At 35.8% G+C, this 16,135-nt stretch overlaps 1 protein-coding gene across 3 annotated transcripts in view; it reads right to left on the minus strand.

Annotated features, from left to right (window-relative positions):
* LOC113083476 (collagen alpha-6(VI) chain-like) overlaps positions 1-16,135 on the minus strand; it is a 68,042-nt gene that overhangs the window by 36,010 nt on the left and 15,897 nt on the right. For all 3 annotated transcript variants that reach the window (XM_026254534.1, XM_026254535.1, XM_026254533.1), the window contains exons 11-21: positions 10,252-10,595; positions 9,656-9,734; positions 6,125-6,261; positions 5,371-5,463; positions 5,029-5,082; positions 3,184-3,255; positions 2,210-2,236; positions 1,947-1,991; positions 479-532; positions 277-339; positions 115-180 (exon numbers count right to left, since the gene is read on the minus strand). In XM_026254534.1, the coding sequence (XP_026110319.1) occupies positions 115-180; positions 277-339; positions 479-532; positions 1,947-1,991; positions 2,210-2,236; positions 3,184-3,255; positions 5,029-5,082; positions 5,371-5,463; positions 6,125-6,261; positions 9,656-9,734; positions 10,252-10,595 (1,034 nt within the window). The remainder of the gene's footprint in view (positions 1-114; positions 181-276; positions 340-478; positions 533-1,946; positions 1,992-2,209; positions 2,237-3,183; positions 3,256-5,028; positions 5,083-5,370; positions 5,464-6,124; positions 6,262-9,655; positions 9,735-10,251; positions 10,596-16,135) is intronic.

The raw sequence follows: 16,135 nt of genomic DNA on the forward strand, positions 1-16,135 counted from the left end.
AGCACTGGTAGTGTGCAGACATTATAACGCTGATTTACAGCACATCGTTAGAAACATCATTTCATTCAAACTGAGTTAACATTTTTCAGAAGGACTATAAAAAAAGACCCTCACCGGGAGCCCAGTATCTCCCCTCTCGCCTTTTGGACCTCGGAATGTGTTGTCTCTTCCTGGTGCACCCTATTAACACAAACAGAGAATCAAGCACAGACAAATCAAGTCAGTCTGTTTAGATGGCAAAAAAATTAGCTACTTTAAACACAGAGAAATCCTTACAGGATCTCCTCTCACTCCGCTGTGTCCCTTAGGTCCAGGACTGCCTCTGAAACCCTTCATATTCTGAAAAACAGAAATACTACTGTAAGGAAGCCACTGGGTTGTTTTTACATTTTTTCTGTTTATATTAACAATGATACATAAATAGACAGATGTGAGCAAACAAAACAGGCATTTGTAATGTGTGTTATAATGTAGTTACAGCACTGCCCGGGTCTCCTTTAGGTCCTGGAAGCCCATTTAGGCCAGCATCACCCTGCACGCAACAGAAACAAGAGTACAGTCAATCAAATGTCTTAATAACTCTTTTAGTGAGGACGTGTTGCTCTACTGAGCAGTTTCATACAGTAGGTCAAAAAAGAGAAATATAACCAAGGAAAACATGATATGGTGTGCAAGACAGATTATTTTCCAAAAAATGTTTAGTTTTGCGCAATATCATTTTAAATGTGTTTAAAGTTTTGTTTCATGCTTGTTATTATTTTTTAATGCATTATTAGATTTTGGATTTATGCTTGTTGTTTTTTGACCTGTTAGAATTGTTTGCTATTCTAAAAACTTTGTTTCCATTTACTTGGATTTTAAAATTTTGGTTTCACACTTATTCTTTTTTTATTTGTCACTGCAATAATTTGGCAGAAAATTTATCCCATACATAACAGGCAAATAAATCAATCAATCAATCAATCAAAAGAGGGCATTTTATACTATATGGAAGGTATAACTTTATATTTGATACAATTTAGGATTTTAATTCTTTCTCTTTGTTTTTTTAAATCAGACATCAACAGTTGCATTTTTATGCATTTTGACTTGTGTGGACAGTATGTGTATTATGAACTTTCTTGCATCCAAATAAGTTTCTATCGCCAATCACCAATGTTGACTTTGCTTGCGCGTTTAAATTCATGCTCAAAAACAGAAAATGAGACTCAAACTGATTTGTACAGAACGAAAGCCTGATTTCCATCTAGATAGCAGACCTATTTTTCATTACATTTTAAATACACAGCCATTTGCGCTCTGCATTGAAAACATGGACATGGACATGCTGTTGCACCCCTGATCAATTTTAAGGCTTATTCTGCAGCGATTATATGTGCTTTTTGACCGGTTGTGTCATTAGGCTATAAAAACAGTTATACTCACTAAGTGAATGAATCGCATTTGTGCCACACTCTTATTACAATGCAAAACAAATACTCTCCTCCAATGCATGAACGTTTCTCTCAGATAATGCATGCGATTTCACACAGTCTAAAGTGCCTGTCATTGCATATCAACACATGCTGCTGTGAATGATTAAGCGAAGCATCTATTCAAACGATAAGAACACTCATTCTCATGAATAAGTTAATAGACACTGAAGCATCACCAACATACTATAGTCGATTGCCACGTCACAAATTCTGATGTCAACATGATGTGGATTTTAAACCAGGAAGATGAAAAGCGCAAAAAAAGCTTTAAATGGACCTTCTCCAATAGTTACAATTATTGGATGCTGCTAGCATTGTCTTCTATGATGTGAAACACAAATACCTCTGCTAAAATCTCAGAAAAAGTAGGCTGGGGTTTCATGACCCTTTAATAAAGTACATTTATTTGCATTTGTGACACTGTGAATGTAAGTGTAGAAAATAGGCAGAGGAGAGAAATAAAGATGTGACCTGTTCTCCATCCACTCCATCCAGCCCATCTTCCCCAGCTTCACCCTGTCAGACAGAGGTCAAAGGTGGTCACACACTTAAAATCTCTTTAGGGAAGTCATTAATAACACTTAACAAATAAAACGTATACTTGCACTTATGACCCTAAAATTAAAGCACTATCTTTCTCAGTCTAGATTTTTTTTCCAAAAAGTAAACTGTTTAAGTGGGAGCAATGATATTACTAACAGCCAGTGAATAGAATAATAAATCTTGTTACTCACTTTATTTCCAGCGATGCCTCTCTGGCCCTATTGAAATTGAATTTGAAAACATTTCCTTTACTCAGCACAGCTGTAAAACATAATCTCATCTGTCCTCATACACAGGAACTTTATATGCTGACATAATCATATCCTAGCCATGCAGTTAGTAATAGGCATGCAGGTAGCATATATCAATACCTAAAACAATTAATTCAGTCCCACTTAATGTATAAATGTGTTTGCGCCAAATAACAAAAAATTAAACCATTTTATTTCTATGTCAAATTCTAGATTCATGGTAACTACTTGAATGTAAAAACAGAAAAAGTACCAGTTTATAGTTTTTATTTACAAGTGGTGTATGAAGACATAGACTAGAGTATTGTACTATTTTGCATACTAAGATAAATCCTGAAATTCCAATCAGGGGCCTGTTCTTCATACGTGGATTACACAGTTAGCTGGATTTTATTGTTGATGATTTGACATGATACAGGATTGTAGGTTCCTTGGAGCTCATCCTGGAGTTGCTGGCATATGTTTTAATAATAATAATAATAAATAGTTTTTACAAGTTTACTCATTGAGAGGTTTATTCATGAAGGAGTAACCATCTAAATAGTTTTTTCAATCATACACACATTACATACAGTTCGTCCGAGCCATGCATTATTTGAATGGTGAGCTTTGATGTGGGTGGCTTTAATGCATCGCAGGAGATGCACACTCAATTCTCACTTCTCAAATCTCAAAATTATTTTATAATGCACAATTAATTTATTTACAGTCAATTATGTCATAAGATGGATTGTATGGATTAAGAAAATTTAATTAATGCTGTCAGTAATCAGTCATCACGATTAAATGATCTGGCATCTGTCAAATCATCTCAGATGTATTAAGCGAGGCACGAAGAACGGACCCAAGATCACTGCACTAATAAAAATTACATCAAGAGATGCATCTCCAATGATAATTATATGTTACATTACCTTCATTCCTCTGTTTCCGCGGCAACCATTGTGTCCCTTAGATCCATTCGGTCCTGGTGGTCCTCGCTCTCCCTGCCAGGAACAAGAAGGGAGAAATACAACGTTCATCCTCTCTAAACTGCCTCTTATGTAGCTATTAGTTCGTAAAGTATACAAGCACGAAGTGTACATTTTTGTACATTTTGATTGTTGCTGAAACTTGCAATTTGGTGGTATTACAATGTTTAAAATGTAAAACTACAGTGTATTTAAAGCAAAAAAAAAAGGTAAAATATTTTAAAAATCTTTTATATCATTAAAGCTATTTATATCAATGCATTTTATATTTTTAGCCCCCTTTAACCTACCCCAAACCAACACATTTTATATTTTATAGCGAATATATTAAAAGATATAAAATGTATCTGACCGAAAAATGCATGGAAATGACCAATTTAGTAACAAGATTTCATTAAAATGATATTTTTTTCGCTAATCCCTCTCCTACCTCTAGAAAAATATGTACAGTATAACATGACAGACAGATAAGTGCAATCACAATAATTGTATTACAAAAATGTCAAAAGCAGAACTAAAAGTAATCCAAATGATGAATCATTGCAGCCGCAGTCCTCTTATTCAGAATACAATAGTTTTGCGCAGATTGCACAGCAAAATTTAAATTGTTAATCCCTGAAAACATTATCTAGATTATTATCCATGAATTATCTACTCCATGAAGGCATGCATTGCAAACATAGTAAATATTACTTGATAAGTAATTGTTAAACGATAGCAGAAATGTTATTAATTTTAAGGGTAGAACATTTAGAGAACATTTAAAGTGTAGGCTTGTTTAACATTATTTATACTTTGAAATGAGTTGGCAGCAGAAATCACACAGAACAGAACATAATTTGATCATATTTAATATTAAGCAAATGAGTAAACTTAATTTAACTGAAACTGCAGTTGAAAGCATAACGCACATAACGCAAGCATTTAAAGGGACAGCTGAATAAAATATAATAAAATTATAATGCCGTGATTTCAGTATTCATAAGGATTCATTTATAAGTTTGTAAAGTTGTTCATATGTAAATCATTTACGTTTTATGTGTCATCAATGCATCAGTATTGTGCGTTTACAGCTGATGCTGTAAATGCGTCAGTATTGTACATTTCAATGTCTGTGCAAACATAAGTATACATATACGTTTTTTAGAACTACATTTACATAAAATACATATGAATTCCTATGAGATCAGGTTGCTCTAAAACTTGTATTATTTAGATGTTTATTGCTCTTTATCTATTTGTGTCGGTAGATTTCAATTCCAACATATTTTTTTAAATCCTTTTCCCAAAATGAGTCTTTCTCCACTTCAGCAGACCTTGCAAACACCAAAATTTCCCATCTATATTCTGACGTTTTTTACAGAAACGTTTGTTCATGTATAATTTGCCTTATTTTATATAACATTTTATTCCTAAAAACACAGTGATTTCTTTTTTTCTGACTTTTGACAGTATTTTCGGATTTATGGAGGGATAAAGAAATCTGTAAAAGATCTGTCCAATCTGTAAAAGCTTTTGAATCTAATATGTCAACAAATTGAAACAATGAATTTCCAATAATGTTCAAACCTGATGAATATCCAGTAAACAGATTTCTGTTTTGGAAATGTATGCAGATTTGTTAGATACACACAATCTCATTTGATTATTTAAACATAACTTTTCATTTAACTATCTTTAATTTAATCAATCAACTTGGGAGTACGGTGACATCTATTAGTTATTTTTTTACCGTATTAATCTGTGATGTCTTGCCTTCAGTACATGTTAGCTGACAGTTTCACTTACCATACTACCTTCATCTCCTGGAAATCCAGGATGGCCCTTCTGACCATCGAAGCCCTAAATAATAAAAGAAAAACAGGGATGTTGACACATAAAACCTGAATTTCTTTAAGGCATCATAGCCATGTTCCTGATGCGAAGGCCATTAAAAATCATACTGCCATACTGATATCTCATTTTAGTTAAATTCTAAAACAGCAATGTATGTAAAATTGACATAACGATATAATGCTTCAAGCTCAGTGAGAAAAAAAAAATCCAAGGGAAACAAAGCATGAAAAATATATATATACTGTAAATCCACAACATTTATTATCTACATTATAAGAATTGAGGGGCTTTGACCTTTTCACCCGGGTTTCCAGGGGGTCCTCGAGGTCCAGGATCACCAGTGCATGAACAAGGCACATCACAGCATTCCATCCGCGCTAGTGTTTCCTGAGGGGAGAGAAAAGCATACAATGAGTGAAACTGTTTGTATTTTGTTGTTGAAGTCACAAGCCAGGCATCCAGTCAAATTTTAAGGTACTTTACTAACAAATGTATGAGTCACTTGGTAGTAGCTTAAGAAAATTACAGTGAAAACTATAAACACATATACAAAAGTTAAAATCAAGAATTATTTAAATATTTGTCCAGTTGCAATATTTTTTTGACCACAATGTGTTTTGTGTGGTGATTTAAAGCCTACTAACAGAATCTGGAAATCAAAGATGTTAATAAACATCAATATTTGATGATTATACAATAGACTATTCTTTTTCTTTTTCAATGTAAAATGGTGCTCATGAAGACCACAGGAAAAATATTGAGGAGTGTACAGTGAAGAGTGAAGAGCTCATTTATTTAATAAGAAAAATAATAATAAAGCTGACAACACGATTGTATCTAAAGAAGTTCAAGGGAAGTAGCTATGAAAAGCCTTCATTTAAAATACACAAAATAAAATTTTAGGTTCAATATAAGATTTCTTTCAGAACAGCTGCTGTTGAGTAAAATAAATTATTACATTAAATAAATAAGCCATGCAAGAAGTGTAAAATGCTTCTTTAATTTATTTTGAGTGAAATGCACCTTTAAGCATTGTTTTGATACTTACAATCTGTTTCATGAGAGCGTTGCCTACATTTAGCATGTTGATGGACAGTGGCTGCGATGGGCCGACACTTCTGCCAAATTCCAGCTCGTGAAAGTCTACTGTTCCCTCCAAAGACACAATCAGCAGTGCACTGACCCCTAGTTTACACATCAGAAATGAGCACACATGGGTTTAGTACAGAGGGAATGCAGTAAAAATTATTCAGTTGCCTTAAAATTTTTGCAGAAGTAAAGACCCACAAAAAAGGCCTGGCACAGGCGTAAGTGGGGGCCACTTACACAGGACTGCTAATTAAAGCTGCTTTCCATAATTTATTTTGGTTAAAAATTATCCAAAATAAATTACTGTACAAGTTCATAATGAATCAGTGTTCAATCTTCTTACCTCAGCCCAATTAGCAATGGTAAGCTTGTAATAATGTTTTCTAATTTGAATGGTCTGGGTCATTCGTCTTTGCATTATTGCATCACGTCTGTAAACATAAATAAACAGTCCCAGCCAGTAAGCTATATTGCATGTGTAAATGCTTATAGTCAGGGCCTAAAACTAACTCTTTGCCACATCTGTCTGCGCTTGAGTTCATCCCTGCACCACCGTGACAATTATATATGCACAAACTATATAGATTCATCTTTATTCAAGCTATAAAAGTGAATCAGTGACTAGAACAGTTCAAGGTTTTCTCTTTAAAACCTGATGCATATGACGTGGATCTCACTGCTCTGACCTTATCAGTCAGTTTGTATCCTATTATTTAATTCGGTCTTGTCGCTTGAACAGCTAATCACAATGATCTTGTCTTCAGATAATATTATTTTATTCGCTCATGTCAGAAACAGCAAATCTCTTTAAAAACTGGTTGTTGTTTTCACTTCATTGCATTACTCTAATTCGTTATTACTGCAGCTAGAATAATTAAACAATGCAATATTTTAATGAAACACATGTGACTGAAATTAGATTATATTCCAGTTTTATATGTGCATCTGATTACAGATACGTGGGATTACACTGTACTTATAAACTATTTGTATTTCAAAGAGTTCTAAGAAACATTAAATATTTTTTTTTAAGGTTAAAAGAAACATTTCTTCAATGGCATTTGAGTGGTATGAAAATTAGATTAGACTACAAAAACATAAATCTACAGATAATGCTACACACTACATTAACTTTCTATTTTGTTCATACTTCCAAGACATATTATCTGTAATGCTGAAGCACAGTGAATATCCACAGTTGTGCAGTGACTGACAGACCACACATAGACCTCAAAACTTTAGATTCATCCACGCTGAGGAGGTGTACCAATGCACAAGCCACGAAAAGGAGATAATTCCGCAAATAACTGCAATTGCAGGTTTCCGACAAAGATGGTGACAAAGAGGCAAGGTTTATGGAATGCAGCTTTAGGATAAAAGGTAGTGTTTCCAAATAGCCAAATATACAGTTATATCATTTTACAAAAGTTATTAAAGTTCTGCAAACACACAAGGAACCTGTAGCGCAGGGTTGGGTGGACCAACTTCTCAGACATTTATGGTTCAGCAATAAATTCTGGGTTCAATATATAATTGGAGGTAGGGAGTTCAGAGCTCCAGGTTGGAATTTTCAATTGGAATGCTTACGCAAGTTCAAGTTTCTTCTTGGGAACTCAGTTCGCCTTGCTCAACTCCAAGTTGAGAATTCAAGATAGCTGCTCATTACATGAAAAGTAAGTGAAAGCTATAGGTATTACAATATTTATAAAGCTTCTGTTGTATTCCCATGTCATTATTCAGTCATACACTAATTACCACCCAACTTCTATCAGTGAACATGTTATGATGCTATGATGTATGCTAGTGTGTGCAGTTACAAAATGCTAACACTGCTATCGCTAACATGAGTGAACTCAATTACATTCTTTCTGACTTGAACATGGTCTTTTTGGCCGTGACATCATTCCCTGCTCTGACTTCCTAGGTAAATCTAATGCAGCGAAAGTGTGGACTTTAAACACGCAAGTATCTGAAAAAAATGATGCATGTTATGCCATATAATATTGTACCTATAGATATCTATGGTTGCACCAGCATTGTTGTGCCTGCTTTTCACTTTAATAGTGTTGTGAAAGATAATGCTACTTTGTACTTAATATCACATTACTTTTAAAGGGGGGGTGAAATGCTATTTCATGCATACTGAGTTTTTTACACTGTTAAAGAGTTGGATTCCCGTGCTAAACATGGACAAAGTTTCAAAAATTAAGTTGTACGTTTGAAGGAGTATTTCTGTTCCAAAAATACTCCTTCCGGTTTGTCACAAGTTTCGGAAAGTTTTATTCGAGTATGGCTCTATGTGACGTTAGATGGAGCGGAATTTCCTTATATGGGTCCTAGGTCACATCTGCCAGAAGAGCGCGCGCTCCCGCAGAGCACTGAGAGCAGAGGCATTCAGTGATCAGAGCGAGAGCGTCGCGAAATGTCACAAAAGAAGTGTATTGTTGGTTGCCAGGGCAAGACAACCCTGCACAGATTACCCCAAAAAAAAACAGCATTAAGGGACCAGTGGATGGAGTTTATTTTTACAGAGCATCAACGGAGTTGTGCAAGTGTTTGTGTTTGTTCCCTGCATTTCGAAGATGCTTGTTTTACAAACAAGGCCCAGTTTGACGACGGATTTGCGTATCGTTTATTTCTTAAGGATGATGCAATCCCAACGAAAAAGGGCCACGATCGTGTGTTGGAACCGCAGGCGGTGAGTAAAACTGCTTCAAATATCTCTGCCTCCTTGTTAGTGCGTCCGCCTCCCCTGCCGGAGACCCGGGTTCAAGCCCCGCTCGGAGCGAGTCGCTGCTGCTGCTCTCGTTAAGTTTCAGTCTCGGGATCTGATTCTGGATCATAAATATACGCTGAATCTGACTGTTAGCCATGGTTTGTTTTGGTTGGTTTTTTCTCACGGTGTCACAGCTTCCAAACGCTCTCAACTCAAAAGCCTACTCGCGCTCGTGATTCTTTAGCTCCGCCCACATGTCACACCTCCAGTCGGTCGTGTTTTTCCGGGAAAAATCGGTACAGACTATCTTTCTCTTATGAATATAATAAAACTAAAGACTTTTTGGAGTTATGAAGGATGCAGTACTACTACTCAAGATTAACAGTATATTGAGTGAAAATGAGCATTTCACCCCCCCATTAATTTCACAGTCCTGCAAATATGACAGAAAATTTACACACCATTGCTGATCTGCGGCAAAACAAATCAATTGTGTATTTAAATATATGGAATAGTGATTTAAAGTGTGACCTGGATGCACCAGCAAGTGGTTGGATATTTTTCTAATAAAATTGTAACTTTTTTATGTTTAATCTTTTGTTATAACTCAGAGAGCTTGCATTTTACATACATGCAGTGAGGTGACATGCATTTTCAAACATTTCAATGTGAGCATACATCATTTGGAAACCACTTGAAAGCAGTAGAGTAGACAAAACTAAAGTTTTCAAATAAATCCAGATTAATGTGGACACAGCCAAAGACATCACTTACCACTTTGCCTAAGTTTCTCTGATCTCTCCTTTAAATGCTCAATTTCAGCATCCAGCCCGTCTGTGAAGATTATCAAAACCTAGACACATGATTAAATGTCAGGGGATTGTGAACACTGTTTTCAAAGTGCCATCAACTAAATAAGCAATAAATATTTAATGGAATCTAGGTGCCCGATATGAATCTAAGGGACCAAAGAAAAATAAAAAGTACACCAATGAGCTGAATCTGATTTCCCAACCATGTTTAGTTGGACTCTTCCATCTATTATCATTTACAGCCTGTTGTAGATCCTGCTGCATACTAGGAAATTAACATTTTTGAAGTTCAGATTTTTTCCAACACTGCTCTTACTGATACAATTTAATTTGAAAGCATAATTTTGAGTGAAATATCATGCAAAACATAGCCAGTGCATAGTATTCCATTGTTCATGAAAATTATAGTATTGAAGTAAAACATCACAAAACTAAATTCATTTGAAAATAACATCAGCAGGGGTGCTCGTTTATTTAAGGGAACATTAACATAAATAATATAATATAGAGTTGACAATCACTTTGATGGTTAGTTTTATATCTCAAAAACACTCCCACCTTTGCCTCGGCTTTGGAAGAGGCGAACTTTTCTCTGAAGGAATCTAACAGAAGCGTGTTGAATTCCAGGGGTGAAGTAGGTTGCCATGACATCACTTTCTCCACCACATCCTCGCTGTACTTCTCAAAGCCAAAATCTTCCAGAACACTCCCATCTGTCCCAGACACAAGCCTATAGCCAAATCTAGTTATAATCTTGTCCTTTACGATGCAGCACAGATCACCAATCATGGAGATACGATGGATGGCTGCAGAAACCAACTGTTCCACCTGAGGTCTGAACAGAGTTTGTGTGCTTGTTGGTCTGGACACGTCAAACCCAAAGGCAATGTCAATATCACAATCTGTTTGAACAAAACAAAACAATGGTTCACAGTTTTCAAGAAAGGGTATAGACAAAATAAAATACATCTATGGAAGGATATTCTGGATTATTTTCAAAAGGAATTGCAAATTGTATTTTCAGTTGCATTTTCCATATGTGGATGCAATAATTGTGATATAATTCAAACGCAACTGCCAAATTTCAAATGGAAAATCAATGTATTATTATAAGTGGATTACCGTCACCTACCTCTCAAGTGGACCACTGAAACTATCTACAATCTCAGTTAGGAGAGTCAATGGTCCATTTGAGAGATAGTAATGAGATAGTAATGCACTTATAAGTCTGTGATCCGCCATAAAGCAAGTAGAAGAAGACGATATACCTCAGGTGCCTGCTGCTGTGAAGCACGTTCACAAGGGTTCTAACAGTTCGGGCATTGCGTGAATCAGAGGTTAAAAAACCCCCAATAAAAATACTATTAAGTTTCTTAAACTGACTGATCGTTTTCAGTTTCTTAAACTGACTGATCGTTTTGTTTTTTGTTTTTCAAATTAAGACCTGGTCATATTGCACCATATGTCATTTTAGGCATTTTTAAAGTGTTGTACATGTTAACCTCTTAAGCACAAATGCTATTTTGGGGATTTCCGTTTTTCATTTTCCTTCCTAATTTTGAATGCTTCCCTATTCACATTCAAAAGTGTGAGATGACAAAGTTTGGTATCATTTTAAAGGAAACCCTTTGAAATTACATAAAACACTGTTGAAATTGATAAAAATGACAATATATGCTGTCTGTGTTATAATAAATAGGGGAAAAAACAAGGCGCTTTTTTATTTTATTTGTGTAAACTGAAGTTTGAAATAGTATAGCTCAGGCAATGAAGGGCCTAGTAACTTTAGACCAATTTCATGTTTTTCTAGCACATGTCAGCTAATAGAGGAAAAAAGAAATTTCTTTCTATCTTAATCTATGCAAAAGTTATTCTATTCCAACTGAAGGAAGGAATAATACCATTTTTGTACAAAATTTTAGTCTAAATAAGTATGAAGTCATCTTTTGCACACTTGCAGTATGGAATAATGTGATATCTGTATATTATTTTACAGAAAACACTCAGAAGTTACATAAAAAGCTGCTGTTTGTGACAAATAGTATTATTTATGTTGTTTCACATATGATGAACCATCTCAATACAATGTGCTTTTTTGTGTGTATGTTTTCTGAAATCATATTAGGCAATAGCGACATGCATAGAATTATTAAAATATCTGGTCTGTCACAGTCTTAAATAGAATCCACAATTTCCAGCTTAATATCATTTCATTTATGTCTATTCTGCATCATGTAAAGATTGAGAGACTTTGCCTGTCTCAAGCATGTATGATATTTCATATTTATAGCGTGTCTGTTTGTTATTATTCAAAACCAGCGATAAATCCGCGTCCCCGAAGCTTCAACGCGAACTTCGGAGCGTCAACAAACTAATTTATGTTCATCCACCCAGTATACTGTACTGTTTACTGTATATTCACTGAAATGCGGTCAAATATGAAAATTATGAAAATAAACAGATAAGCTTATGGCTAGCGGAGCTTCGAGGCTTCAAAATAAAGAATGAAATGTATAAAAGCAAGTATCACGCGTATACGCTTACCAGATGCGCGTCCTGACCTCTCCACGGCGACGGTGGTCCTCCATAACTTGTATTATGAATATTATTCATTGTTAATCCGGAGATTCTTCCGCGTGTAGTTTCCCCCTCGCGTGGTCTTTGTTTAGAAGCAGCCAAACACTCAATCTCCCATCGGTCAGCGGTTCTGTGACGTCACCGGACGGAAACAGGACGGGGCAGTAAGTGACCCCCCTGTTGCGGCTATTCGCACCTCTGACTGGTTCAGACGGCTTTTGAGTGACAGCTATTTGGACTAATAGCGCTTCACAAAGAGATCAGATCTGTATAGCAGGAAAAAGGCTTTAGTGCGCATCATATGAGTTAGAGGTCTGGTCAGCGCTCACAGGGCTTTGGACCTCTATTGCGCACTTGTACAGAACGCTTTATATCTCAGCAATGGAAGCACGCAGAAACGTAAAAATGGTCTTGTTGGAAAGAAGAGATTCTAATCTAAAAGATTATATCGAGTATATAGGTATGCGTGGCTGTTTGCGGCTGACTGAAGCGGTGCAAAATGTATAAATAATAAGGTGAGAAATTTTACATCGCGATTCTGTTGAAGATCATTCGATCTGTGATTGTCACACAATAAAATGATCTACATCATCAGATTCCTGAGAATGAGAGCTTTCTTGTGATATATGACTTGACTGTTTTGTGAAAAATATTTTAAATACACATTCTTACGAAAACGTATTCGCAATCGTTAGATGGAAATTTATGGGGGGGGGAAATATATTTCTTAGCTTAATTTGACTACTTTATGTATCATAAAACCCCAATTAATGGTATTCTTTGTAAAGAAAACACTCTAAGCTTTCAAATGAACCCATTTTTGGGCAAATGCCATATAAGGAAGGATATGCAAATGAGACACAAACATGTGACATGCTATTTTCGGACCCGGTACCGGGTCTGCAGAGTTTAAGAGGTTTTAACCAATCACATATATAAGGAGACCTGGTTTTCACTGTCTGTTCATTCAAACGCACCTATCAGATTGGCAGCTGCCTTTAGCGATGCCTTATTCTATTGTTCAAAGTGTTCGGCACAATCATCTGTGAGTAATTTCATTTCCCAATACAAACACGGCTCATAGTATATTGAAATGTCTCTGTGTAAGGCATCTGAAATTCAAATGCAAAAGGAATTGCAATTCCATTTGAGTTTTGGCAGTTTACATGCACGACACACAGAGAGTGAAAAAGCAGACGTGGTAAATAATATTGCTATTTAAATATGACAGGTTCATAACTTGTGAGACGTTGGAAATAAAGTTGCAAATGGACTTGGCTTTTTCAATTTAAAATTTGCTAGTCACTGCATGTTTGTGAAAACGCAAACAGTAATTTTGCGATTGCATCAGAATTAATGTGCCCATATATGGAAAATGCAATTGAAAGTTCTATTTGCAAACCATTTAGAAAACAGTCTGGAATATCCTTCCATATACATCATTACCATTATTGCAAATGCATACATATGTACACTCCTCAGTATATTGTCATGTTAGATGAGTTTCCCAAAATCACTTAAGAATTTTCTGCCATCCACAGGTGATTTAAAAAAGGTTATTAATTTTGTATCTTTTCAGGGAATAGAAATGTGTTTTTCCTTGCTAAAATTAATTCCAAAATTATGAAAATTGTGGATGTACATGATTGATTGATTGATTTTAATCGACTAGTTAACCGTTATATATATATTATATATTGTTATTATATATATATATATATACAGTACAGACCAAAAGTTTGGACACACCTTCTCATTCAAAGAGTTTTCTTTATTTTTATGACTATGAAAATTGTAGAGTCTCACTGAAGGCATCAAAACTATGAATTAAAACATGTGGAATTATATATGGAATTATATACATAACAAAAAGGTGTGAAACTACTTCAAAGTAACCACCTTTTGCTTTGATTACTGCTTTGCACACTCTTGGCATTCTCTTGATGAGCTTCAAGAAGTAGTCACCTGAAATGGTTTTCACTTCACAGGTGTGCCCTGTCAAGTTTAATAAGTGTGATTTCTTGCCTTATAAATGGGGTTCGGACCATCAGTTGTGTTGTGCAGAAGTCAGGTGGATACACAGCTGAATAGACTGTTAGAATTTGTATTATGGCAAGAAAAAAGCAGCTAAGTACAGGAAAACGATTGGCCATCATTACTTTAAGAAATGAAGGTCAGTCGGTCCGAAAAATTGGGAAAATTTTGAAAGTGTCCCCAAGTGCAGTCACAAAAACCAAGCGCTACAAAGAAACTGGCTCGCATGCGGACCGCCCCAGGAAAGGAAGACCAAGAGTCACCTCCGCTGCGGAGGATAAGTTCATCCGAGTCACCAGCCTCAGAAATCGCAGGTTAACAGTAGCTCAGATTAGAGACCAGGTCAATGGCACATGGAGTTCTAGCAGCAGACACATCTCTAGAACAACTGTTAAGAGGAGACTGAGTGAATCAGACCTTCATGGTAGATTATCTGCTAGCAAACCACTGCTGAAGAAAGGCAACAAGCAGAAGAGACTTGTTTGGGCTAAAGGACACAAGGAATGGACATTAGACCAGTGGAAATCTGTGCTTTGGTCTGATGAGTCCAAATTTGAGATCTTTGGTTTCAACCACCTTGTCTTTGTGCGACGCAGAAAAGGTGAACGGATGGACTCTACATGCCTGGTTCCCACCGTGAAGCATGGAGGAGGAGGTGTGATAGTGTGGGGGTGCTTTGCTGGTGACACTGTTGGGGATTTATTCAAAATTGAAGGCATACTTAACCAGCATGGCTACCACAGCATCTTACAGCGGCATGCTATTCCATCCGGTTTGCGTTTAGTTGGACCATTTATTAATTTTTCAACAGGACAATGACCCCAAACACACCTCCAGGCTGTGTAAGGGCTATTTGACCAAGAAGGAGAGTAATGGGGTGCTGCACCAGATTACCTGGCCTCCACAGTCACCGGACCTGAACCCAATCGAGATGGTTTAGGGGTGAGCTGGACCGCAGACAGAAGGCAAAAGGGCCAACAAGTGCTAAGCATCTCTCGGGGAACTCCTTCAAGACTGTTGGAAGACCATTTCAGGTGACTACCTCTTGAAGCTCATCAAGAGAATGCCAAGAGTGTGCAAAGCAGTAATCAAAGCAAAAGGTGGCTACTTTGAAGAACCTACAATATGACATATTTTCAGTTGTTTCACACTTTGTTATGTATATAATTCCACGTGTTAATTCATAGTTTTGATGCCTTCAGTGTGAATCAACAATTTTCATAGTCATGAAAATAAAGAAAACTCTTTGAATGAGGAGGTGTGTCCAAACTTTTGGTCTGTACTGTATGTATATATATATTCTCACATTTAAACAACAGTAAGTGGAAGCCTTTCTTAAAAACATAAAGCAAAAGACACATGCTGCAATAAAACATGTAAAATAAATCATAGCTTTAATCAAAGAAATTGTTAAATAAAATCAGTTACCATCTAAATCCCTAGTCAAAATCAAAGACAAGATAGAAGATATGGGATTTGTGCATTGTCATATGTTCATTGCATTTATTTGTTTGACGTCTGACATTTGTGAATGTGATGTTAACAAATCTTACTGAACTTAAGTCTTTGAGTTCTGAAAGTTATAGTATGTTTTGTCGAAACTTACTTTCATTTTTAAACTTAATGAAATTTCAATTAAATGATTACTCATCAAATTAACTTTCCATAGTCCTGTTAACTGTTGCTCTGTTCCAAAACCTGCTCAAGCAGCAGGTCAAAAGATAATAGTCATAATAAATAGTAATTTGGAGGCAGGTGACAGATAATCAGGTTTAGGAACCAAGCTTACATGTAGAGTATTTGGTATATTAAAAAATTCTGAATTATAAAT

This window comes from Carassius auratus, unplaced genomic scaffold (assembly GCF_003368295.1).
Source record: "Carassius auratus strain Wakin unplaced genomic scaffold, ASM336829v1 scaf_tig00038295, whole genome shotgun sequence".
NCBI classification, from domain to species: Eukaryota; Metazoa; Chordata; class Actinopteri; order Cypriniformes; family Cyprinidae; genus Carassius; species Carassius auratus.